We start from the raw sequence: 27,214 nt of genomic DNA, 5'->3' as shown, positions 1-27,214 counted from the left end.
GTTTCCACTTGTTTTGGGGAAAACTGACTGAGTTCTCAGTCCCAAAGATGAAAAGGACCATCCAGATTTTCATGACAGGTGCAAAAGCAAACATCTGTCAGTGTATAGGGATGCATCCGTGTAAATGGAATGGGTGACTTGCATATGTGTGAAGGTACCATTGATGTGGAGGCGTATATTATATATACAATATACATGACAACTCTCCTGTCCCATGTTGAGAGAAATCGGGAGTGAGGTGCAGAGGTGTTGTGTGCGCTGTGTGAACATAATGTTGTACTTTAAGACTGAATGTGAGCATGCATTTACTCATCTCACTTGCACAGAAACAGATTCACTATTCCTCAAAATGCTTAAAAACAGTGAAATGCAAACTCAGAATATTGTGAAAACCTGCAATAATTACACAAATATACTTTATGTATTTAATCTTACTTTATGCAATGTCTTTGCTGCTGATCTTCAATGATCCAATTTCATGCCAACAGCAAAAATGACTTTAGATGCACATCACATTTGTGTTTCCATTTATTTTTTTTCTTAAGTGTTGAACCTTTTTCTTCAGCGTCCTATTCTTCTGCAGTCCAAAATGGCAGGACGGCTGAAAGATTTGTTTCAGCTCAGCCCCCTTTACTGTACAGGCATGAATTTGCATGTCCTTCAGCCTGAGGCTTATTATTCATTTCACTTTTGGTGTAAAAGGGCCTTTACATTTTTTGAGTAACGTAATGCTTTCCATAAAAAGTAACTAAGAAACGCAATTAGTTACTTGTTCAGAGAGTAACATAATATTGTAACGCATTACATTTAAAAGTAACTTTCCCCAAAACTGGTCGGACTGGTGCCAGACCAAGTTTGGCTTAAAAATCCTTTACCCGGATTTGAGAGGAATGCCATACTGTCTGTGCTTTAGACCGAGAGAGCTTTCTAGATCGGACCTCTGACTGAACTGCTGGTGAGATGTTGTGGGAGTACCTACAAACCATGAGAAAAGGTAAAAGATGTGTATGCACATTTATTTTGTCAATTCGCTTTTATTTAACACAGTGCAGATTTTCTCCGTTTGTGAGTGCCTGTGCATTTCTGTAAAAAACGTACAACAATGTAACAGTGGTGGTGCCCTTGGTACCTTTACTGAAATCATCAGTGTTTAGACACTGGCTAGAGACTAGTTGTCTTAGTGTGATTCATGGCCTGGACATCAGACGCTACAGACCCGATTAAAGACAACAAAAGAGTCACACAGTTTATACCACATATTTCAGACTGACTGCAAACTCAATGAACGCTTCTGAATTCGGCCAGCTACTGCAGGTCCACCTGTCACGATCTGAATGTTGGTCTTTCATAACCAATTTCAGTTTTCCAATTTCCCTTCCAATAGCATGCACCTTACAAAATACATTTCCAGTTCCCTATGTATGTTAGTACCTCACTCTTACATAGAGAGAGAAAAAAAAAATGGTAGAAAAGCTGTCATCTGGACCACACCCTTCAAAATGTACACTTTTGTTCCATATTTACCCCTAGAGGGTGCATACTGGTATCTTAAAGGTACATATTATTACCTCAAATGTATAGTACAGAAATAGTAGGCTATGTACCAATTAAAAAGGAGCCACCATAGTGACAACTTTTATACCATTTTGTGTGTGTGAATGGTGTGAAGTGCTGATATTTTGAGATCTTGTGATTAAAAGATATGGCTCTTTCATTGCAGTGACAAAGTTACAAAGTGGCTTTGAGTGCAATTTTGCAAGGACAAACTTGCACATGCTAACGAACATTGCTGTCACATTTGTTTTACTTTTATTGTCATGCAACGAGATTTCTTTTCTGTCCACGTATAGTGACAGAACAGCATGTTAAATACTGATTTCACTGTAATATTACTGTCAGACACATGTAAGTGCGAGCAGACTGTGTGAGAAAGAGCACTGAACGCCTGCTGTGGTCTTTTGTCTTTATATCACACAGCAGGAGGCCCGTCTGCCCTTCAGCACAAATCGTACATGCTTTTAGCTTCATGAATAAAACATTTGCTCTTGCAATGCTGTTATCAATCACACGTTATATCCGTCTGCACATAAGAGGTTATGTCTGTTCCTGAATCAATGACAGGTTTCCATATTAACCAAGCCATATGTTTATGTTTGGAAAGCACTTAAAGTGTGTATTAATTGCCTTGGTATTGTAAAACTTCGTTACCATGAGCTTCAAAGGTTATTCATTGCAATAATCATAATTTGTCCTTGGTTCTCAATGGTATGTGTCCAACTTATAAAATCTGGCATCATTTCCTTCATTTTACACTCAAATGATTTACTTTGCTCTGTGGGACAAAAAAAAAAGAAGTTTTGAAAAATGTTCATGCTGTTATTTTTGATACAGTGAAAATTGATGAGGACATGTCTTTGTGTAAGGAACATACTGAAATATCAGTTGTAAGTTGAAAATATTATTTGCCAGCTCTGGTCAGCATTCATTTATGTTCTGACAGGATAAATGTGTTACTTTGGTAAATTCCAGCTGAACTGAGGTAAAGAATCAAAACAGACTAATATAGTTTTTAGATTTCAGAGCTATCAAAGTGAACTTTTATTACATATATAAAATATAGTATGGGTTTTTGAACAAAGTGAAATTGGTGGCCATATTTTCTGTATCAAAACGTTCTGTCTGAGCAATCCTTTAAAGTTTAAACCTTTGGCAGCTTTCACTCCAAAAAGACAGAAATGATCAATTTAACTAATGTGACTTGAAAATGTCCACAAAGTTTTAGAATTTCAATTAAATCAAACAAAAAATACAGTATGACAAAATGATTAAGAAATAAGATAATAGGCTTGTTCGACTTGAACCGGCGCTGCACAGACCGATCGGTTTATGACATCAAAGTACCGCGAGAGCAATTCAATAGCATATAGGAGCCATCTACTTTCTATTCGCTCTCGCGGTACTTTGATGTCATTCACCGATCGGTCTGTGCAGCGCCGGTTCAAGTCGAACAAGCCCTATATCTCAGTTACTAATATCATATGTACATTGATCATGTGACTCCTTTGTACAAACAGTCACATGTTCTTCCACTGAAGCACAAGATGCTCTTTGGATCGTTCTCAAATCATTATCATCTAGGCCCGGTTTTTCAAAAGGTTTAATCCGGATAAAATTGATCCGGATTTAGTAATCCTTTTTTTTTGCGATCCGTGATCACGTAATCCAGCTTACTTTTGAGCCAGTTTTTCAAAGCAACATCGGATTGGATCAATCTGATCCGGATAGGAACTTTTCAGGATCACCAAATCCTGTTTACTAGAGCCTTAAATGGAACCAACAGTGTACCCTACTGGCTTAGCAAAGAACAGCAGTTGGCAAAATACCGGTGGCCACAAATAACCGTTGTTTATTTTAATTTTAAGAAACAGAAACACTGTAATAAACAGAAACTTTTACTTTCCTTATTTTGTTATAATGTTAAATTGTAGATTTTGTTGTTTTACCATATCTCATTAGATGTGACATGCTTCATATATGCTTCAAATATGAAGAAATGTATATATCATCAGTAAACATGGATTTTGTGATCATTCACTTAAAAAAAAAAACCTCTCTGGTTTTATTTGGTTCGAAAAATCACAACTGAATCCACCCTTCTGATGGGATCAGGATAATCCTGTTTTTTTGGATCAAATAGATCCTAATCCGAGTTCAAAGTTCTGAAAAACCCAAAGGGCAGGTTTGATCCAGATCAAATTTAAGATCGGATTACATGATCTGATCTTAGTTCAGAATCCCTCTTTTGCTTTTGAAAAACCCATTTCCAAGATTTGATCCAATCCGTGATCCAAAATCCCACTGGATTACTTTTGAAAAACTGGGCCCAGGTTATCGGCTACACACAATTGTGGAGTTCATGCAGCTGGAGTTCTGCTGTCATTAAATCTAATGGGGGATTATGAAAATAGGTTTGATTTTCAGATTTCAAAAGCAAAGTGAAATTACCAGTATTGAATGTTTTGTTGGTGGCCATATTTTCTAAATCGAAACATTCTGTATGAGCCATCCTTAAAAGTCTAAACCTTTAGCAGCTTTCACTCTAAGATAGAAATGAAAATGTCATCATCACACATCAACAAACTGACAACAACCTACAAATTCTGTTCAGTAATGTTCTTTATTGTCAGCAAACTACATTTCAAAGATCCCTTGTATAGCACATAATGCATTTCAATAATTTGCAATGTGTTTTGCACAAGTGACAAAAATGTCATAATCACATTATAAATACAAATGAACTGATTTCAGTTACATTGGTGTGATTATACTTTGAGGGGAATAATGGAAGTATCACCAAATAAAAAAGTCCCTGCTGTTTTATTTGATGGCTGCGTGAATGAGTTTTGAGCGTGTCTGTATGTGTCATTGTGCTTTCTGTTTCTCCCACTGCTCTGGTGTCAATGTTTTCTGCTCGAACGCATGGATCTCTTTCAGCTCCTCGGCAAGGCAATTATTCACCATCCTACCAACAAACATAAACACAGACATTTATACAAACATTACATGAGGTCAGTAAGTCTATTGATCCCAGCATGCCTGTTCCTCACAGCTTGCCTCCACAGATCCATCCTCTCTAAAGACAATACTCTTCCACACGACTTGGTCCTGTAAAAAGACCCAGATCATTCTGCTAAGCCTGCACATCTGCGTCCGTGTCTGAGGCACTCTCAGACAGCTGGGACACTTGACCTTTGCACAACACTCTCCACTGACAGCATCATTGATTCAATCAAACCATTTTTATTTCCATTTTCAGGTGTTCCGTACTTGGCTGAAACAGCATGCCAATTGTTTTCTTAAATGGCAATATCCACAACTGATATGAAATGCAACCTGCTTGCCACATACTGTATCAATAAAATGAATGATTAAATAACAAGGGCCACATTTATTTATGTTAATATTATCAACAGATGTCAACATTAACTGATCTTTCTTATACAACTGCCCTTCTATATTGTGTTAAATTGACTTGACTGTTAAAGGTGCAGTAAGTGATTTCTGAGGAACACTGTTGAAAGTGCATCGAACCGAGCACCACAATACACTTGTAGCCGATCAGCAGTAGGGGTGTAAACACTCATGATGGGGAGGAGAGAGAGTGAGAAAGAGGGAGATTTGAAGAAAGACTGTAGAAAGAAAGATGGCTGAGAGACATTACAACAGAAGATAGAAGAACTACGCATCAAAGCTAAAGCGTGCTTTGAGTACCGGGATGCAGGTCTTCTGGTGCTTACTGAAACTTGGCTTCGCCCAGAGATGCCCAGCTCGTTGATAGAGGTACAAGGTTTTTCTATTATTCGGGCAGATAGATCTGCCTCCTCGGGAAAGAGCAGAGGCGGTGGTATCTGTGTGTTCGTAAATGACCGCTGGTGTAGCCATACGACAGTTAAATCCACGGTCTGTAATCCGGACATTTAACTCTTATGTTTAAGTTTGAGACCTTTTTATTTACCCAGAGAGTTTGGGAATATTTTGATCTGTGTTGTGTATGTCCCTCCCTCGGGCAAAGCAGCTAACGCTGTGAGCGTCATAAGAGACTGTATTCAAGTCCAACTTCAACATACACCAGGAGCGCCTGTTTTTATTCTTGGCGATTTTAATCAGTGTAAAATGGAGTCTGCTCTCTCTGGGTACGAACAGTATGTTAAAGACAATACAAGACATAATAAGATTTTAGATAAATGCTTTGGGAACATAAAAGAAGCATACACATAGGGCTGCAGCTATCGATTATTTTTGTAATCGATTAATCTAGCACTTTATCGATCGATTAATCGAGTAATCGGATAAAAAAAATTAGTGTGTTTTTAAACAACCAAAACAAATAATGCATAACGAAAATGATGTGGCTGTAAAATAATCAAGCATTTGGCTTTTATTTCTCAAAAAAACAAAAACAGAGCTATTTATTCCAACTCCAACATTTGGCTCCAAAACTATTATTGTACTTTTTACCCATTTAGTGTTTATAAGTGCCAGTGCCAACAATTATATAACAATACAGTTAAGTCAACTTTATACTGTAAAACATGTATAACATGTAAAACTATGAATACAAACTTAAATAGTAAAGGCCATTTGGCCTTAGTTTTGTCTTCTTAATACAACATTACAAAAAAAGGATTGCACCTTCTGCAAATTACCCACCGGAGAACAAAAATAAATTAAATGAATATAAAATATCAAGCCAAACAGGTACACAATGTATACAATTTATACAAAAATAAGTGTAGCTTTAAAAAGGGGAATGTTTTATTGCAAATATGTTAAAAAGAACAGCATTTTGTTTCTCACTTAGGCTAGTTGAAGTATATTAGCACGTTTTGTAGTATTATATTTTTTTGTTAATTGAAAATGTTCTATGCTCAATTACTTTGGTAGCCGATTATGTCTTCCCCAAAAGTACGAGTGGATTTGGAGAAGCAGGCTGGGGAGTTTCATTTTTTGTTGTTGTCTGTAACTATTTGGCAGACGTGACAAACAAGGTCTCGCAAAGACTGCAATGCAATATTTGTTCCTCCATCACGTCCCGGTGTATACAGTGAATGCATGCTGAAATTATTGTTGCGTGGCTACATAAAAAAGTTTGAGCATATGTGATGCATTGTGGCAATTGGTCTGACTGGCGCGTTAGAGAGACGAGGGTGCGTGTGTGTGTGTGTGTGAAGGGGTTCTTTTTTAGGCTATACTCTCTTGCAGTTGAACATGAATACATTTACTACTTTAAAACATCAAAGCTAAACATCATATCTAGTCAAACCGCATCACGACATCACTACAAATACAGTATGGGATTAAAATCAGCGAACATCAATGTATAGGCTTCGGCACGGGCGGAAATATTGGCGCTGGGTTAAAAAAATGCGGGGGACAGAATCGTTACCTTGTTTCAGCGACGCTGGAAGGAAGCGATCCCAAACTTTATGGACATCTTTACTCTCCGCCATCGCGCCAACTAAATTAAAATTGTGCCTCCTGAACACTGAACAACGGTCCGTGTGAAATCAGATCCCTGGCGCGTATAGTGCGCGTCATAGGAATTTAACGAGGCTTCGAGGCAGAGTTTTTGCCTCGAGGAATTTTTGTAATCGAGTAAATCGAGTAACTCGATGAATCGTTGCAGCCCTACATACACATCCAGATCAAGGCCTCCCCTGTCGAACTCTGACCACAACACTGTTTACTTAATTCCAACATATAAGACTCTGTTGAAAAGACACAAACCTGTGATTAAGAGCGTTAATGTGTGGTCAGAAGATACTGTTGAAACCCTGAAAGGTTGTTTTCTTTGTACTGATTGGGAAGTTTTCCATAGCGATGATATTAATGAAACTACCATGGTAACGACAGATTATATCAAATTTTGCACTGATAATGTGGTACCCAAAAAGGAGGTGATCACTTATGCTAATAATAAGCCTTATATAACTAAGGAAATTAAAATGTGTATTAATAAAAAGAAACTGGCTTTTCGTAATCAAGATCGCCTCGCAGTAAGTTTGGCCCAGAAGGAATTGAATGGACTACTGAGTGAGGCCAGGAATAAACATAAAGAACTACTGGAGAACAAGCTAAACATGTCTAACCCTAAACAGCTTTGGGATTCTATGAAATCCATAACTAATATGCAGCCTTTAAGGAAATGTGTATATACTTCTGATGATCTACAGAAAGCCAACGATTTAAATAACTTTTACTTAAGATTTGAGAAGAGCGGCCATATTCCTATGAACAACACTAGTGATATGGAGTCTTCTGGTGTTTATAAAGAAAAGTTGCTGATTGATGCTAATCAGATTAACTATTATTTTAAACATATTTGTCCTAGGAAATCGGCAGGCTTCAGCCTACATTTTAAAAAACTTTGCAGATGAACTGACGCCAGTCTGGCTCCCTATATTTCAACAATCTTTGGATACCGGTATTGTTCCTAGCCTTTGGAAAAGGGCTGTGATCATTCCGGTTCCAAAGATAGTCAAGCCTATATCAAATAATGATTTTAGACCGATTGCGTTAACGTCTGTGATTATGAAATGTTTTGAAAAGTGCATTGTGTCTATGTTAAAAGCAGAGGTTGCTACCAATTTAGATCCTTTACAGTTTGCCTATAGACAGGGGAGGGGAACTGAGGATGCTATTGGCAGCATTATGCACTTAATTCTGAAGCATTTAGAGAATCACAAAGCCTATGCTCGTTTACTTTTTATCGATTTTAGCTCTGCTTTTAACACCATTCAACCGCCCTTGTTAATCACAAAGATGGAGCAGTTGAGTGTAAACCCATCAATCACAAAGTGGTACTTATCTTTTTTAACTGATAGAACTCAGTGTGTAAAAGTAAACAATTGTCTCTCACAACAAAAGAACATTAGCACAGGTGTTCCACAAGGCTGTGTCAGTTCACCAATTCTTTTTACACTTTTTACAAATGAATGTTCAAGTAAGCATTCACAAAACTATATTTTTAAATATTCTGATGACACAGCCATCTTAAGTTTACTTTACGGAAATGATAATCCAGGAGACATCTACCAGCCAGAAATAAGTAGGTTCGTTGATTGGTGTGATAAAAATGATTTAATAATAAATATAAAGAAAACGGAGGAGATTATATTCGACCCAAAATGTATAGGTGACCATCGACAAGTGGTCATACATGACCAAAACATCACCCAAACACAGACTTACAAGTATTTGGGTGTTTATATAGACAGCTCACTTACTTGGAAAACACACACAGAATGGGTTTGTACTCGGCTGCACCAGAGACTGTACTTCTTACGTAGATTGCGTTTTTATGGAGTTAATAAGAAAATCATGATGTTGTTCTACAAAGCTGTTTTAGAAAGTATAGTTAGATATGGTATTACAGTATGGTTTGGGAACCTAAATGTACAGCTTAAGTCTAAATTAGTACATCTGGTGTCGACAGCATTAAAAACTGTTGGACAAGGAGATCAGTTGAATCTTCAACATTTATATGAGAGTTGCATCCTGAATCAGGTACAGAAAATTGTGGAGGACCAAACTCACTTTTTGTACTCGCAGTATGAAATGCTCCCCTCTGGTAGAAGATATAGAGTCCCAATGTGCAAACTAAATCGGTATAAGAATTCCTTTGTGCCTGTATCTGTACGATTATTGAATAATTGTGTATCCTATTAATTTTAAATTTGTAATGTCTTAACTCAATTGTCTTTCTTATATGTTTATGCAGCAACATGTAGTCCACAACAAATTTCCTTTCGAGGACAAGAAAAGTATACTACTACTACTACTACTATTACAAAAGGTCACTGGGAAAAGAAAGGTTATGGTCAGGTAAGAGCTTTAGGACCAGCGTTAATATTAGAAAAGTTTTTCAGTGCTGGAGAGAGCTAAACGGGGTGGCCTGAAAACGGACGCCGAGGTTTTGGTTGTTTCTGCTCCATACGTGAGTAACATTGGTTTTGCTATTTTTCACAGAACTAAGATATGCTGTTGTTGTAATTGTTAGCTATAGTAACAGGTAGGGGTGACCCCTAATAGATGAAGATTCGATGCTTCGATAGGAGGAGATCTCTGTTGCCTTCTGGGCGTCGTTATGCGCTTCCTGTGTGTAAGACGAACCGCCATTCCAAATCTTTTATTCCAGGGTGTCCGCGGATCCTTAAAAAGTCTTAAATTAGATTTTTTAAATTTAAGGCCTTAAAAAGTCTTATTTTTACTTATGAAAGGTCTTAAATTTTCGATGGCAATTCTATCTTTGTGGATTTGCTTGTTCACGTGACATTTCGCGTCACATTCGCGGCAGCATTACGTCTGTCTCCTGCACGCGAAACAGGAGGAGAGGAGAAGCGAGTTGGTAAATGTCAGTTCAATTCTAAGTTCATTCTTTATGTGCGCAGTGGTGTGCGATGTGTATTGTCTATTATGATATTGTGATCATTGTTTTAACGATATATGAGGCACTGCGAGCTGACATCGCTTTTGTCTCTCGTGCTTTCACTGCGTGATGTGTGCAGTTATAGGTAGCCTATGTTCCCAAATGAGTTTTTGTCTCATATTTATATCATGTTATGTTGTTATCATAGACCTACAATATCAATATCAATATCACCAAGACTTCCGGTTTCCCGTGCACAATTGCAAATGTGATTATTTATTTTATATAACAGTTAAATTAACAATAAATTAACATTGTGAGTTACATTTTATAAACAATATTGTCAGTATTGTTTGTTTTCCCTTTATTTCGCTGACGAGAATTTCAAAATGAAGCCATAGCAGAGTCTCAGTGCAACAGACAGCGATGATTTTTTTGACTGGAATCCGCGTTTTGAACGAATCAATTTAATGATTCAATGAACAATCCCTTGCTTCTTTCCCGAATGAATCAGCCGTTTGATCAAATCGGTTGAATGAATGACTCCCTCAACTCACTTATTAAGACAGTGACTTGCCGCCACCTACTGGCAGTTGTAGTTTCACATTTAGAGTACCCTTTAAAGGAGAACTCCGGTCAATTTTAACATTGAGCTCATTTTTTTGTACATTTGGAGTGCTGTCAGTACAGAGAACAACGACAAAAATCGGTGTTGCCTACACCGTGTTATCCTCGTTTTAAAATTTGCACCCTGTTGACTTCAATGGGGCAAGTTTTAAACCTGCTTTTAGCCTCTTAACATCCTTGATGTGTCATTACAAGTGCACAGGTCATGTGAGTGATTCCTTCGGAGTGACGCAGGTGAATCTGACTGCAGTAGATGTGAAAGATATTAATAAAAATGATGTTTTTCGTCGAAGTCCACAGTAGTCGATTGTCGAGTTCACGCGCATAGGTTTAGTACCTATGATCACGCGCGTGAACTCGACAATCGACTACTTCACTTCCATGATCCGTGACCGACAGAGGAGCATCTTGGCGGTGGGGATTTAAATCTTTAACAATGTCTGGGATAAGAAAATAGAAGGTAGGGTACAAATGATTTCAAAACATTTCAGCCAGTTCTAATTAGATTTTTGGGTGCTATGAACATGTTTAGCTAAAAATACTGCCACTACAGTTAGCGTTTATTGTCTCTGCAGTTAAAAAGACAAAAGTTGACAATTCTGGCTATACTTTCGTTATTTTCTTTATTTAGGCTATCACTCAGGGATATCTAATTTAACTATTTGTTAACTACTTTAGGCATTTTGCACACATTTGTTCTGCATCTTGTGACTTGATTCTGACTTATTTCGTTTTGTATTTTATTTTATTAGAAAGGTATATTCTGTTCTAATTTAATTCTGTAAATTGAATGAATTGAATCGGTGCATCGATGTTGCGCTGTACTTAGAGCCTGCTCGCACAGGCAATTTAGCCGATTTAATTTGATTTGCATGTGAAATGCAAATCCTGTCTGCAGTGTGGCCATTCTGCAGTTGTTATTTCTTAGTTTTATTGATCCGAAATGTTTTTATACATTTTCTTCTATATCTTTGTGTGATGTTCCGTACATCGCGGCTTTAAAATGTTCAAGTCCCGCCCCCTTCCCCCACCCTCACACACATGATTCGACTATAGGCAAGACTTGACGATTCTGATTCGACTATGAAAATCCTTAGTCGGACACCCCTAGTAACAGGACAGTTTTGAGTGTCATTGTTTGTCTAGAGCTGGTGTGCTGCTGGCGACTAACAGCAAACTCTTGCTTGTACTGTTTGTTAATTTTTTGTTCTTCCTTGTCATTCCTTATCTTCGCTTTATTTTTTGTTATTATTTACTTCAGTTACTATAAAGAGACATCCACTCTTGTATTGCATGTTTGTGCATTTTGGGGGTGGAGCAATGAAATGTGTTTGTTTGGGTTGATTTGTTTACGATACATAAAGCACATTACCATTCTGATACATCGACTCGATCGAAACGAGACTGTATAATTAACTCTTCCACTTCTTCTGAATCAGTTTCTGGTTCAAACATTTATGGCTGAATCAAACCAGTATTTCCACTTGCCATTGTGCAGCGTTTACTACGATAATGTTGACCGAGTGGATGAGGTATTCTGAGCTGGTGTGAGTGAGTGGAGGCGGGAACTAATATGCATATTCATGGATCCGTGTAACTGAAGCAAGCCTTCAAGCTATTTTAAGACATGAAGAACTTTTTTTTTTTTTTTTTTTTCACAGGAATATATCAAATATATAATTTTGGTAAAAAAAGAAAAAGAGATGCACTTTAATGAATAAAATTTACTACAAAGTAGGGTGACTTTAACTAAAACTAGGATTTCGATTAAAACAAACATAAGTTACAGTATTATAAAATGAATAAGAAATAAGATTCTGTACCTCTGAGTTACTAATATCATGTATGTACATTTGTGACATTGATCATGTGAACAACGTTCTTCCACTGAAGCACAAGATGCTCTTTGGATCATTCTCAAATCTTATCATCAGGTTATCGGCTACACACAATTGTGGAGTTCATGCAGCTGGAGTTCTGCTGTCATTAAAGAGAATGGGGGGACATTTTATTTTCAGATTTCCAACTGAAATTAAGATTATAACGCGAACATTAAAAATGAACACTAAGTTACTAAGAAAAGAGAAAAATAGAAGCATTTTTACTAGTGGTTTCAGTCTTTTGTATTTTCTATGGATGGATGATTCTCTAGTGTTTAATCCAAAGAAATCGTGAGCAGAACTCACCTGTGTCTCTGCAACAATGCTTTTCCTTCAAACTGAGGGGATACAACAAGAACTTTAAAACTGGCAGCACATCTATTGGGAGACGTGTCTTCTACATCCTGAAAGAAAAACGGATTCTGACTACATCCACAGAGTTGACGTATTTTCGTTAATTAACTGTTGAAATGTGAAAAAGCAACAGCTGCCTGTTTTACATCGCACAAGTACATTGTATGATCTGTAATTCATTCTGATTCCATCTTCATCTGGCTGTGCAGTTATTACTAACGTTACATACCACGTGTATCGCACCAATCTCCGCGATCAGTTTTTCACGAATCAGATCTGGGGTGACTGACATATTTCCTGGGATAAAGTATAAGCTTTGGTGACGACGACGACGTTTTTATAAACGCTGAGGTTAATGATGTCAACGTACAGTAGACAGCGTCGATCTTTTCTAATTTTCCAGTAACTACCGGTATGCCTTAGAAAGGAGGAGCTTAGTAATAAAAACACCCATTTGAGCTTGGAATGTTACAGAGGCCACGCCTCTTAAAAAGAAATGGCCAATCCATTTATCGAAGTGTTTACCAGAGTCATGCAAACTGGTCAATCAAAGCCGAGAATTTGGGGTCCTTGTTGTTATCGGTGTTCTCTTCATTTGCTTGATCGGAAAAGCCAAATAATTATATTGGAAGATGATCAAACCAAATTGTAACAATACAGAAGGTCAAATCTTTACTTGTTAATAAGGTGAAGTATAACCACACATTCAACTTAATATTGTATTCGTTTAACAAGTGACTCCTGCATCGTATATTTGGTCAGGCCATACCCGGACATCTTTAACGGGCTAGTTTGAAACGAAAGAGCCACAAAACCAAAACATATGAATGTTTTGATGATTCAAGTGGAGAAGAAAAAGAACAGGCGTTCCGGTTTTAGTCTTTAATATGATGCCATATTTATTGATTTTAAATAAGAAGGTTAGATTATAGGATGTAGTTATATCGCTTGAGATAAGGAACTCTTGAAAGGTGTTTTCTACAGTTTGAGCTACTGTAGAAAACAGGATGGTGGTAGAGGTGGAGAGTTTCTATGGCGTGTATATGCTGTACTGTACTAACCCGAAATTCAAGGGTAGAATATATATTGGCTTCACTGTGAACCCAGAGCGCCGTATCGGTCAACACAACGCAGGACGACACCGCGGAGGAGCCAAGAGAACCAGTGGCAGAGGACCGTGGTGAGATATCAGCCCAACATTTCACATGACTCTAAACAGAGATCTGTAGATCTGGTTCTGTAGTAAATGAACGTTTTTTAATTCATTTTAAGGGAGATGGTTCTTATCATCCATGGATTTCCATCTGACATTGCAGCTCTTCGGGTAAATATACTATTCTGTTTAAATGTGTTATATCTTGTCTTTCATTTCCCCTTTGTACAAAATTCTCTTCTGTATGCTTACTTTAAAGCTACACTATGTACCTTTTTGATAAAAGCAATGCTATTAACAAGAGAGTGCAGGGAAAAAATGTTTCCATACCAAGGCAAGCCTTTACTTTACCCAAATACTCTATAATAATGATTTATATTTTTAGAGTTCTTTGGACTGATGTCGTGGGAAATTGCATACATGCATTCTAGGCTGTGTCCGGAATCACTTACTTCCCTACTATGTAGTAGGCGAAAAATTCTTTTGTATGTGACAAAAGAAGTGTGTCCGAATTCACAGTACTCATAAAAGAGTAGGCAAAAAGTACCCGGCCGGGTGACCTACTACTTCCAGCGAGATTCTGAAGTGTGCATATGATGGACACTTTACTATCTCATGAGGCCACGGGAGAGGATTTATGAATGACAGTGAAGTGATGTTGACGCTGATAGGTCACATGTCAGTGACAATATGGCAAATGTAGTACGTCCGGATTGCATTCACAAAATACACATTCATAGTATAGAGAACATACTTTTTTAGCGCTGGACATGTAAGTACTTATTTAAAATAAGTACCTGCTTGACTACAAATACAGCCAGAGTAATATCTGTAGACAGAGAGGCCCTGTCCCAAATTAAAACCAAAGCCTTCGCATTCTTGTTCCGAGTCCACACTCCTTTGTTTCTTGTTTAACGGCGGGTTACATCCAGCTTATTGGTGCGTTACCGCCTACTCGGCTCCGTAGTGTGGATCTTTCCTACCAACACACAAACACAAGCTCAATCAGCTAAAGAAACTAACCATTTTTTTTTTTACCTTGGCTGCATCCAAAATTTTATTCTTCCCTATTATATAGTATGCGAAAAACAGTATGAGACAAAAGAAGAATGTCCGAATTCAAAGTACTCGTAAAAGACTATGCAAAAAGTACCCAGATGACCTAATGTTTCCAACGAGATTCTGAAGTGTGCATATGATGGGCACTTTACAATCCCATGAGGCCACGGGAGAGGATTTATGAATGACAGTGAAGCGACGCTACTGACTCTGGTAGGTCACATTATAAGGGCAACATGGCGGGTGGTGTAATTGGGGTTTACATTCATACTATATAGGACATACTTTTTTAGCAGTCATAAAGTAATTGTGCATTTCCGTACACAGCTCTTGAGTCCATACTTTCGTGACGTAATGGTGCTTTGACTGTTGGGTAGAAGTCTGCTGCAGAGCTCACATCAGCGCCGCCTCAGCAAAAGTGTACATCAAGGTCACTTATTGTGCGCAAAACTGGCAGTAATTAAATATGTTAAATAATACAAATATAGGCTACTTTATGTATTTAATCTTACTTTATTAACCAGTGTCTTTGCTGCTGACCATAGATGATTCAATTCAACCACACCAATAAGCAAAAATGACTAGACAAAACATAAAGTGTGCCATTTCGGACAAGGCCAGAAAAGTAGCTGTGGCTGTGGGTTGCGGGAAGTTAAATGTTGGTTGTCACAACGAACAAGAAAAATCGATAATTAATCATTTTAAATAAAATGATTTGTTTCCATGTGTGTACACTGGTGCCTCAAAACACATTCATCTGAGGAGCACACTTGAAGAACAACCAAAACAATGTTTATACTGCAAGACGCATCAGTTTTATTGATTTTTAACCGCTAGAGGGCCGAAAGTTAGATAGTGTGGCATTAATAATAATGGTAACACTTTACAATAAAGTTCATTAGTTAACATTAGTTTATTTAGTAACTAACATGAACTAACAATGAGCTATACATTTGTTACGGTATTTGTTAACGTTAGTTAATAAAAATCCAGCTGTTCATTATTTGTTCATGTTAGTTCACAGTGCATTAACTAACAAGATTTTAATAAAGTAGGCTATTAGTAAATGTTGAAATTAACAAAGATTAATAAATACTGTATGTGCAGTTCATTATTAGTTTAACTAATGAACCTTATTGTAAAGTGTTACCATAATAATAATACAAACTGATTGATTCATATAATTGTATAAGAGTAATTACAATAATTTAAAAAGTGAAAACGACAAATTGAACAGTAAAACATCCAGACACATTACAGTAATAACCATCATCTTTCCTCTGCTAGTTCGAGTGGGCATGGCAGCATCCGCACACCTCTCGTCGTCTGTCCCATGTTGCCCGGCGCAGCCGTAAAGAGTCCAGTTTGCAGTTCCACTGGCGTGTGGTGTCAAACATGCTTCGGGTGGCGCCGTGGAATCGTCTCCCCCTCACCGTGCGCTGGCTAAAGCAGGAGTACCGGATGGATTTTGCCCCTGTGCTGCAGCCTCCTCTGCACATTCCTCTAGCGTTTGGCTGTGTTCGCGCTAAGAGGAAACCGCAGCAGGAGTGTGAGGAGCAACAGGAGAGACAGGTGGAGCGGTGTGTGTTGTGTGCGGTGTTTGTTAAGGTTAGTTTCACTCTGCTTTCAAAGTGGTTTTAAATAAACCAGCTCAAAATGTTGCAGGAATAACTGTCTCAGTCCTTTTTTTGTTGTTGTTGTTGATTTCAGGCTGTGGATAGATTATCTTGTTTCCACCCTTCCTGTCATATGGTTTGTCATCTGATTTGCCTGGCTAAACACTTTCTGAAGGCAGACCCTTCCCACCTACTTCCTGTCGAGGGAAAGTGTCCTGGCTGTCATCACTCTGTGCTGTGGGGGAGTTTAATACGCCATAAAAACGGCTGTTTTGGTGATTTGGAAGAAATTACCTCGTCCTCATCCCAGGTCAGCTTAAATATGGTGTCAGAGTGTATTAAAGGAATAGTTCACTTAAAAATGAAAATTCTGTCATAATATACTCACCCTCAAGTTGTTTCAAATCTGTATGAATTTCTTTTTTCTGCTGAACACAAAAGAAGATATTTTGAAGAATGTCAGTATCCAAACAGTTGATGGACCCCATTGACATCCATAGTATTTTTTTCCTACTATAGAAGTCAATGGGGTCCATCAACTGCTTGGTTGATGGAGAAAAAATAAATTCATACAGGTTTGAAACAACTTGAGGGTGAGTAAATTATGACAGAATTTTCATTTTTAAATTACTATTCCTTCAATATGTGTAACCATTTCATTAAAACCCCAACATGGATTGAAGTTATAACTAGCATATTTTCAGTTATGTTACAGAGATGTCAGATATAGATAGTGATGCATGACAGTTAAAGTTATTAAAAACTGTACTTGGAGTCAAGTGAAAGCTGCAGCTTTTAGTGAGACAAGTTAAAGAACTGATGTAACTCACTAATTGTTCTTTCTTCTTTTAAACAGAATCATTGGACAGATGAACTACAGTTGTGAAGGAAATGTGATGCAGCCGTTTCTGCATTTTGAGAAGTAATCATTGGACTGGATAATGACAGCTCACTAAGGTCAAGGCATCTGTACATTCTAAGAAATGTGGAATTAACAAGGATACACAGAATGGGATGAAGCATTTAACTCAGTTTACCTTTTGAAATAAAAGGATCTTCAGACATATTTTTAAAATATGAAATAAAACATTTTAATTCAGCAATAATAATTGTTACAACATTGTGTGTAAGCTCAGTCATGCTGAGAAAAATGACTGAATGACAACTGTGACAGTGAAGTTTTTAAATGTGGTTGTTATTTTTTTTTATCTGAAATCATGTGTGGTTATATTTATTGAACAATAAATCATTGAATTTGTGTGTGTGAAGCATTATTTTTTTCCCTATTCCTTGGTTGCAATGTTGAATTATCACTCCAACATTTTTTTATTTGTATGGTTAAACAAGATGGAGACAGATGAACATTAGTAAGAATCTATAAGCCGTGACGATGATTATTGGCTGAAGAGTGAAATGTGTAAACTGCAGCTCAGTAGCTTTTTATTATTGCTTGTTTTAATCGAGTAGTATAACTAATAGCTGTGCATTACCTGTGCATACAAGGAGGATGTCTGAAAGCAGTCATAACAGTTCTCACAATTATTATCATTTTTGTAATACTGATGATCAGTGCCATTGGCGGGACAGAAACACACTAAAAGTCTATAACGGTTGTGCCCACAATATAGATTATAAAGGCATGATTGGAGCAATAATAATTCAATGATATCTGTCTGTACATTCAATTGACAAAGTGATTAAATTCAAAGGATTTTAGGTATAAAATATAACATTTCATACTGAATATAAAAAGTGATGGTAGAAACATGTTGAAACATGTAGAATTCCCTTGTTTTGGTGCATCCAATAACACTGTTTGTATTTTTTTATTTTTCCAGCTGAAAGCCTGTTTAGGAATGCAGGTCGTGGCCTGTTTGGCCGGTGTGATCTGCATTTTCATGAACTTAAGTGTTTACCAAATGGTATTATATCATTGTTGGTCTGATGAAGAATCCTCAATATGTACACATTTAAGAGTAAGTAACAGCTAAATGTTAGTTAAGTTCTCTTAATCCATGCTGATTTTTGAATTTCCTAACTGATGAACTTTGATACAATTACACTAAATTAAATCAACATTAAACTAAATTAAGCTGAATAATGACACTAATGTCTTTTTAATGCTGCTTCACATACATCTTCAACTGAAGAATTGTGCAGTATCAGTGCTGTTATTTCCCTGGTCGCTACTGTGAAGCTGCTTAATCGAGTTCTTCAAGAACATCTGAAAACAGTTAGTCAGCTGACAGCAGCCCCGATACTAATATAAACCCGAAAAGCATCCACATAGGCTACTTAAATGTATGACCCTTATTCAAGTAGCCTATGCTATTATAAACTACTTATTTTAAACTAAAAACAAGAAAGTATAGGTCTACTTTTTATGTAGCCTAAGTGCACTCCTGGGCAAAAAACAAACAAACAAACAAACAAACAAACAAAAAGAAGAAGAAGAAGAAAAGACCAAAACGGCTTAACACTATAAGCTTTTAAATGTTATCATTGGTCAGAAATTAGCTCAATTTAAGCAAATGCACTACTTAAAAAGCCATGTCTCAGATTTTTTGGGGGGGAGTTTGGAGTGTATTAAAGTTTAGCACCATGCAGTTTACATACTGTCTTATAAACTTACATGTTTTGGCATCCACTAGCCTACAATAGATCTGATGTTTAAAAATATTGATTCATAAAGAAAATGTATAAAGAAAAAGTAGCCTTTACTATGCTTTATAAAACTACTAAACTACTGCGAGTATACTTTAATTAAACTAAAAAATGTGCTACAAGTATTTGACTAGTAAATTATCAGTAGCCTATATAGGCCTACCTATAAGCTACATTTACTTGTAGTGCAGTTGCAGTACAAACGAAAAACTTAGTTGTAGACTAGTTGTGTAGGCTACTCTAAGTTTACTTTTACACTAAAAAGTGGGCCAATTTAGTCCCAAGTAGTATCGAAACAGTAGCCTACACGTATACTATTCATATTAGAATACAGTACTTAAAACTTGAACTTGAAGTATACTTTTTTTTATTAATTTTTTTATAAGTAGGCCCTAGGCTTCATTCACAGTTGTTCAATCTGATGTCTTTCGTGATCAAACTTTGTGTTCATTTAAACGAGGTACATCAGGAAAATCATTCTTTTTTTTCATATTCATCTACCCATTCTCTTTGAGACCATAGCCATTTTAAAATGTACTCTTTCCTCTCTATTCCTCATTATTTGAATTTTGTAGAAAGAAAAGAAAGAAAAGGCTCTAAATGCAATTCATTGTGATTTTTTTATTTTTTTTTATAAACTGATGACTGTGAAGCATTGCATAAACTCAAATGACTTAAACGCTGTCACTTAAAGTTGCACACTTATTACAGAGCTAGCAAATAATCTGTTTAATTAAAATGAAATATGATGGGATGTTTAAATGAAATAAACAGCTGGCTATTCTACAAACAATATCATTCTTTTTTTTTTTTTTTTTTTACTATAGCATTTAACTGTTTGAAAAGGATAAAAAAAATAAAAAAAACACCATCTTGAGAGGTAGTTTTTATTTTATTTTATTCCAAAGAGCATCACAAGGCATTCACACATACAGCCGTTCACACACAAACACCTTCAATAAATGTTTCAAACACAAATGTACATTTATCTTCATCATATATAAATTATAAAAATAGAAACTTAGAATACACATATCTGTACATCAATTAACATATTTATTTATCCAGAATAAGCAAACAAAGAGCATGTAACACTAACTGATGTTTTTTTTTTATTTTATTTTTTATGAATATTAACATAAAAACCATTGCGGACAAGTCTAACTACAGCATATTTATTACGGATCATTAAGAGGGTGAATGCTTGTTATAAACTATCACCTTAAACTCAAAAGAAGTTCAGGATTTTGTGAAAGAGAAATGTATGGGGTTAAATGTACCTGTTTTTATTAATATTATTAAGCGCTGACAAAGAGATCTATTCAGAAGACAAGATGTATTATACATAATCCAGAGTGTTACCTTCACTTTGCTTGACATAATGTTACAAATATTTGTTTTACAAAAATTACAAAATAAATAAATGGAGAACGTAAGGTAGATCCAAGTTATTCTACTGGAAAATGGCAGGATATGGCAGGATATGGTGGTCCAACATTTAAGATGGCAGAGGGACTGAACCCCCTCTAGTGGTGAAAAGAGAGAATAAAAACACGTTTAAAAGACCTTTCTGACATTTTCTTTTATATTCACAGATATTTACATACTCCTGCAACAGGCATCATTATGGCTACATTTATAGAACACTCTTTGTACTAGGAGTGCTTTAGGTAACGCCATAGCCCCTGATCATATTATAACAAATCTGTAGCTCCGTATTCATGGCTACTTTGTCTCATGCACTTTAGTGGGGATAAATATACCTTCAAACGGCACATTCTCTGTCCTTAAAGGGAAACTCAAAACAATCAAAACATTTCCTTCACACTTCGTTTCCGTTTTGACAATTTCATGCTAAACGATTTAAAGCGACATCATCACCATCGTCTTGTGGTCATTCGTCTGTGCAGATTATTATGAACAGAACATGCTACATCTGGTCCCTATACAGATGGCAGTGGTTTGACACCACAAAACATGTGGTTGGTTTATTTTGCAGTGGACAAATAAAGTCCAATTCTTACCATCTGCTATCAGTTCACAGGTTCGACATGCTCTCTCCTACTGAGAGAAGATTGCTATATAGCTTTGTTACTCATTTTCTCTCTCCATTAAAGGGTTAGTTCACCCAAAAATGAAAATTCTGTCAGTAATTACTCACCCTCATGTTGTTCCAACCCCGTAAGACTTTCGTTCATCTTCGGAACACAAATTAAGATATTTTTGATGAAATCTGAGAGCTGTCTCACAATTTTCATTATTGGGCGAACTAACCTTTTAAGACTTGGGCACTATAGGTCAGGACCGGATCATGGTCCCATGAGGGCACACTCTTTGGCGGTCCATTTTAGTCATTATTTCCATATATCCTTCACCAAGGGGCCCAAGGAATCAGCTCGTACTGAATGTTCTGAGGGCCCCTTTGTGCCCCTTTCCCTGGCAAAGACCCTATAATCCAGCCATGCCATAGGCCACAGTACCTCTTTATCTATAAGGCAAAAAAATCATGTTTCCAGTATCTCCGTCATACAGTCATTATTTGCTGCTGTGAAGCATCAGTCACAGAGCCCTTTTTGGTGACAAATCAAATCATTTTACTTCAGTAATCGGCCCAGGATGAGCAGATTCTTCACGGCTTTGCACTGCTCAGGTCTGCGGATCTTTTGGACTTTTGAATCCTTAAAGAGGAAACAGACCAAGCAACTACAGACTTACACACACAGATGCAAAGACCGTGTACTGTATGTCCGTGTGTGTGCGCATGGCTTTGAGGATGGTACACAAAAGTGCTATAAGAAACGCCCGCTCGTGGTTCCGCCCATCCGTCTGATCAAACACATGCAAAAACAGTAGGATAGACACAGATCTACACAGCATGTTATGTACACAGGAGTGAAAGGACTGGTTGGTGATGTTATGGAGTAGTAGAGGAGTCAGTCGTGTATGTGCTTCTTTGTGTAACTGCGCATTGTTAAACGTATTTGGAATGTGTATCAGTTTCTTTGATTGTCTGCTTTCCTCTTCTCCTCCAGCCCTCCATCTGTGTTTGTGAGCCTTTCAGAGTTTAGTTTCAAAGATCACGTGTGTGCCGGTCATCAGATCGAGCTTTCTTCGCACTGTGCCAGTGGTGCTCCTCTTAGGCAAGGCATTTTAGAAAACTCCTCCTCCAACTCACTAAGCACCTCCCCTAGTCCCTCCTCCTCTCCGTCTGGCCCCGCCCTTTCTCTACCGTCCAGCTCCTCTGCCAGGTTCACAGCTGACTCCTGCAGTTTCAGTCCACTTGTGTTGGTGTAAATATGCCTGCCGTTGTGCCCACCCGGGTGCATACTGTGTCCGTTCAGCGTCCCGTTCCTTTTCTCTGTTAACGGAACAGCCTCCGACAACAGACTGGCGCTGCTTGGAGACTGCGGCGTGTCTGTTGAAGGAAGCAAGTCCCGCCCCTTTTCCGATGTGGACGATGAGTGCCCGCCCCCTCTCATGCCACCTTGCCGTTTGTAAATTAGAAACAACAGGATGACACCCAATACAAAACCTATGACGAAAAAAATGATGTGCGAGGCCAGGAAGTGTCGGTTACCCGCAATGGCCACGTTCCCCCCCATGCTGGGGTTTTCAAGGGTCAGTTGGTACTCGGCTTTGCGACAGGGTGGCTGATCTCTGCCCACTTCATCACATAGGCACGTGTATGTGCCCAGGCTCTCCGCTGTGACCTGCACCTCCAGGTCATAGTTGTGGCGGCGGGTGTGACTGCCAGGGGGATTCTCCCAGCGGCAAGGACGAGGAGACACCTGCACACACGAAAGCAGGACGCGCAGACCCTCTTCCACACGCATTTCAATTACAGGTGGGGAACAAAGACCTAAAGTTACAGAGAAAAAGTGGGACACAGATGATTAGGTCACAATTATTTTTTCATTGCAAAAAAATGTAAATGCCAAGGACCCGCTTTCTCTTTATCTCTATATATATTTTCACCAAGGCTGCATTTATCTGATCAAAAATACAATGAAAACTGTGAAATATTCAGTGAAATATTATTACAATTTAAAATAACTGTTTTCTATTTTAATATATTTAAAAAAGTAATTTATTTCTGTCATGGTAAAGCTGAATTTTAAGCAGCCATTATTCAGTGTATATATATTGAATCCAATATTACATTTTCATTCCAATTCAATTTAATTGGTAGAAAACTTTTCATAATCATTCATTTCATTCAATAATAATAATAATAATAATAATAATTCAATATAATTTCAAAGCAACAAAAGGTGAGGAGAATGTGGTGTATAAAGATACTACACAAATGCAAACTATTCATAGATTTTTTTCTAAAAGTCATTTCTGCTTTTACTCCATTTAGCCTGCTCAAGTGTATTTACTGAAAAAGTATTTCTAGTTCATTTATACACACTGAGATGAAATGATTGTCTTTGTTGCCACAGTGACAGACATTCAAACTTACCTTCACCTTTGTTGCATTGCCTGACCAAATCTTCTGATTCTACCACTTCACCCGCCCTGAAACATAAATGTAACTATGTGACGAACAAGGAAGAAGGACAACGAACAAAGGAAAAGCCAACTGCTTCTGTGTCTCCTCATATGTCTTTATGTGAATATGTGTTTGTGTGTAGCATACTTCGCCATAGCACAAGCTCCCTCTTTATTCCTCCATACACAGCCAAGGCCTCGGGCACGTGCACACACCTCACAGGTAGAGTACAGAGAACAACCCACTATGGGTACCTTCACCAGAGAGAGAGGAGAACCCACCAGAGCCTCATTCTACAGCAGAGACACAGAGGGTCAGTTGTGCATTCACTCGTCTTTAAGTTAAAGATGCACTATTGTTTTATAGCACAAAAAACTACAATAAAACAACATCAAAACTGCATGTTATTACTTTGTATAGCAATATGTTATTCACTGGCTCCTGTGCAGAAAACAGGGGGACTTCTTCAATAAGAGTTGCATTTGGACCAACTACAGCGACTTTGTGTAGCTCTCCATGATCTATAAATACACACACATGTATATAAACCACACATTATTAAACTGAATCAAGCATTTCAATCCACACTCGGGTGACAATAAATTACTCAACTGTTTAATCTCTCTTACCTGTTCCAAGGTGCAAAACAGTGGCCGTTTGTTGCTTCGTGTCACTGGAGGGTGTTATTAAGGTAACGGCAAGTTTAGTGTATGTGATGCCATTTCTGATCATTAATGGTGCCGCCACCACACTGTTCTCCATGAGCGGGTGATCACGTGTGAACGTCAGCACTTTATCAGGCAGCTTCAGGGAGGACTCAAAGCCCTGCTGCTTCAGAGCACTATTCAAACACTGAGTGATAAAAGAAGAGAGGAAATAGATTATTACAGATTTAAAGCCGACAGTAATGATACTGAGTGAAACATGATGCTAGCAACTCGAAGGTCAAGGGGTTCATTTCCCCTTGTGAACACAAATACTGATAATATATATACCTTGTACACTGCTAGTTACTTTGGATTAAAGTGTCTACCAAATACATAAACATAAAGGCTGGAATACACTACACAACTTGAAAATCTGTACAGATTTTAAAACACTAGATATCATACACTTGCTGACTTTGTAATTGGTTACAGAGAAAAATGGCATCATACACTAAAAGACTGAGGATCACATTATATCACACTATCAAGTCATTCCAAACACATGAAACTCACACAGAAACATGTGCCTCCTTAATAGGCGACGCATGACAGATAAAAAAAACATGGATGTACAGTACAGGAACTGACTGCAGCAGTTGGTGTAGCAACTTAGCTCAAACAAAACAAATCAAGCCAAACACATGTGGATGCGTCTTGGGTAGGTATATGTGGTCACACATAAATATGGCCTTTACAGATTGCAACGGGAACGGTCAGTGGCTTTATAGTCAGTTAGGTGTGTCATATACTACAATATGTGTTCTAAAATTGGCTTAAAATATCAAACATAGATGAAGTCTGAGGCCGTACTCATTATACACTACATTAATTTTTGAGAAATCTGTCTACTTCAGCTGCCCAAAATCTGCAGACTGGTTATGACTTTCAGCAACTAGCATGGACTCCACCAGGCTGCAAATCAGGGCAAAAATCTGAGCAAAAGTCAAGTAGTTTATTCCAGCCTTACAATGTGTAGATTACATGTATTTTTGTATTATAGTATAGCATTGCATTGCATTGCAGTGTATTATACACTCACCTAAAGGATTATTAGGAACACCATACTAATATTGTGTTTGACCCCCTTTCGCCTTCAGAACTGCCTTAATTCTACGTGGCATTGATTCAACAAGGTGCTGAAAGCATTCTTTAGAAATGTTGGCCCATATTGATAGGATAGCATCTTGCAGTTGATGGAGATTTGTGGGATGCACATCCAGGGCACGAAGCTCCCGTTCCACCACATCCCAAAGATGCTCTATTGGGTTGAGATCTGGTGACTGTGGGGGCCATTTTAGTACAGTGAACTCATTGTCATGTTCAAGAAACCAATTTGAAATGATTCGAGCTTTGTGACATGGTGCATTATCCTGCTGGAAGTAGCCATCAGAGGATGGGTACATGGTGCTCATAAAGGGATGGACATGGTCAGAAACAATGCTCAGGTAGGCCGTGGCATTTAAACGATGCCCAATTGGCACTAAGGGGCCTAAAGTGTGCCAAGAAAACATCCCCCACACCATTACACCACCACCACCAGCCTGCACAGTGGTAACAAGGCATGATGGATCCATGTTCTCATTCTGTTTACGCCAAATTCTGACTCTACCATCTGAATGTCTCAACAGAAATCGAGACTCATCAGACCAGGCAACATTTTTCCAGTCTTCAACTGTCCAATTTTGGTGAGCTCGTGCAAATTGTAGCCTCTTTTTCCTATTTGTAGTGGAGATGAGTGGTACCCGGTGGGTTCTTCTGCTGTTGTAGCCCATCCGCCTCAAGGTTGTGCGTGTTGTGGCTTCACAAATGATTTGCTGCATACCTCGGTTGTAACGAGTGGTTATTTCAGTCAAAGTTGCTCTTCTATCAGCTTGAATCAGTCGGCCCATTCTCCTCTGACCTCTAGCATCAACAAGGCATTTTCGCCCACAGGACTGCCGCATACTGGATGTTTTTCCCTTTTCACACCATTCTTTGTAAACTCTAGAAATGGTTGTGCGTGAAAATCCCAGTAACTGAGCAGATTGTGAAATACTCAGACCGGCCCGTCTGGCACCAACAACCATGTCACGCTCAAAATTGCTTAAATCACCTTTCTTTCCCATTCTGACATTCAGTTTGGAGTTCAGGAGATTGTCTTGACCAGGACCACACCCCTAAATGCATTGAAGCAACTGCCATGTGATTGGTTGATTAGATAATTGCATTAATGAGAAATTGAACAGGTGTTCCTAATAATCCTTTAGGTGAGTGTATGTATATATTGCACAATATTACATAGTATGGTACTGTACTGTATGTATTGTAAAAGACTGCATTATATAGTATAGAATATCACGGTACAGTATAGACTAGTATTGTACTGTATTTCATAGAGTAGAATGGCTTAGTACTGTATATAGTGTACCATATAATGTTTTATTATGTGATATAGAATAGCATATAGTATAGTACTGCATTGTACTATATGTATTGTATCATCTAATAAACTGAAATTGAATGATAAGGTCCAATGTATAGTATATCATAATAATGACCATACATTATTGTATTCCCCTTATATTGCAACACGGATGTATTTTTCATTTTTCTTTGAATGTGTGAGACTTTTGATTCATTAGCCGCTAAAGGTAAATAACTACAAGAATAACAAAGTGTAGTAAATGGTAAAACTATCTGCACTACAAACCAGTATGTTTATAATTACAACACATTAAAAGAATATGGTAAG

At 37.7% G+C, this 27,214-nt stretch overlaps 3 protein-coding genes across 5 annotated transcripts in view; 1 reads left to right on the top strand and 2 right to left on the bottom strand.

Moving 5' to 3' along the window:
• Positions 1-4,160: 4,160 nt before the first annotated feature.
• LOC311287674 (bolA-like protein 2) lies at positions 4,161-13,338 on the bottom strand. Its single transcript, XM_084404681.1, has 3 exons — positions 13,019-13,338; positions 12,742-12,839; positions 4,161-4,522 (listed from the first exon to the last, which is right to left on the bottom strand). Exons 1-3 carry the CDS (start codon positions 13,079-13,081, stop codon positions 4,423-4,425), a joined length of 261 nt encoding a protein of 86 aa, XP_084260807.1. The 5' UTR covers positions 13,082-13,338; the 3' UTR covers positions 4,161-4,422.
• Positions 13,339-13,583: 245 nt separating this feature from the next.
• slx1b (SLX1 homolog B, structure-specific endonuclease subunit) lies at positions 13,584-17,875 on the top strand. Its single transcript, XM_084404565.1, has 5 exons — positions 13,584-13,969; positions 14,062-14,113; positions 16,289-16,609; positions 16,712-16,927; positions 17,474-17,875. The coding sequence occupies exons 1-5, from the start codon at positions 13,797-13,799 to the stop codon at positions 17,501-17,503; spliced, it is 792 nt and encodes a 263-aa protein (XP_084260691.1). The 5' UTR covers positions 13,584-13,796; the 3' UTR covers positions 17,504-17,875.
• A 2,532-nt stretch (positions 17,876-20,407) lies between these two features.
• The window catches only part of sema4f (sema domain, immunoglobulin domain (Ig), transmembrane domain (TM) and short cytoplasmic domain, (semaphorin) 4F), an 80,585-nt gene continuing 73,778 nt past the window's right edge, over positions 20,408-27,214 (bottom strand). Inside the window, exons 10-15 of one of the 3 annotated variants that reach the window (XM_084404076.1) lie at positions 24,406-24,628; positions 24,188-24,297; positions 23,924-24,069; positions 23,747-23,802; positions 22,859-23,140; positions 20,414-22,765 (exon numbers count right to left, since the gene is read on the bottom strand). In XM_084404076.1, the coding sequence (XP_084260202.1) occupies positions 22,377-22,765; positions 22,859-23,140; positions 23,747-23,802; positions 23,924-24,069; positions 24,188-24,297; positions 24,406-24,628 (1,206 nt within the window). In that variant the 3' untranslated portion in view covers positions 20,414-22,376. Of the gene's footprint in view, positions 23,141-23,746; positions 23,803-23,923; positions 24,070-24,187; positions 24,298-24,405; positions 24,629-27,214 lie in introns of all 3 variants that reach the window. The other 2 variants (XM_084404074.1, XM_084404075.1) reach the window with 2 other exon arrangements.

This window comes from Rutilus rutilus (assembly GCF_951802725.1).
Source record: "Rutilus rutilus genome assembly, chromosome: 3".
NCBI lineage: Eukaryota > Metazoa > Chordata > Actinopteri > Cypriniformes > Leuciscidae > Rutilus > Rutilus rutilus.
This window is presented reverse-complemented; position numbering and strand designations above follow the sequence as displayed.

Coding starts and splice junctions, on each gene's coding strand:
- LOC311287674 (XM_084404681.1), bottom strand. CDS start 13,081: ATGTCAGTCACCCCAGATCTGATTCGTGAAAAACTGATCGCGGAGATT. Junction 12,840..13,018: donor AGATTGGTGCGATACACGTG/GTATGTAACGTT, acceptor TTTTTCTTTCAG/GATGTAGAAGACACGTCTCC. Junction 4,523..12,741: donor GCATTGTTGCAGAGACACAG/GTGAGTTCTGCT, acceptor GTTTGTTGGTAG/GATGGTGAATAATTGCCTTG.
- slx1b (XM_084404565.1), top strand. CDS start 13,797: ATGGTGGTAGAGGTGGAGAGTTTCTATGGCGTGTATATGCTGTACTGT. Junction 14,114..16,288: donor CTGACATTGCAGCTCTTCGG/GTAAATATACTA, acceptor TTCCTCTGCTAG/TTCGAGTGGGCATGGCAGCA. Junction 16,928..17,473: donor TTACCTCGTCCTCATCCCAG/GTCAGCTTAAAT, acceptor TCTTTTAAACAG/AATCATTGGACAGATGAACT.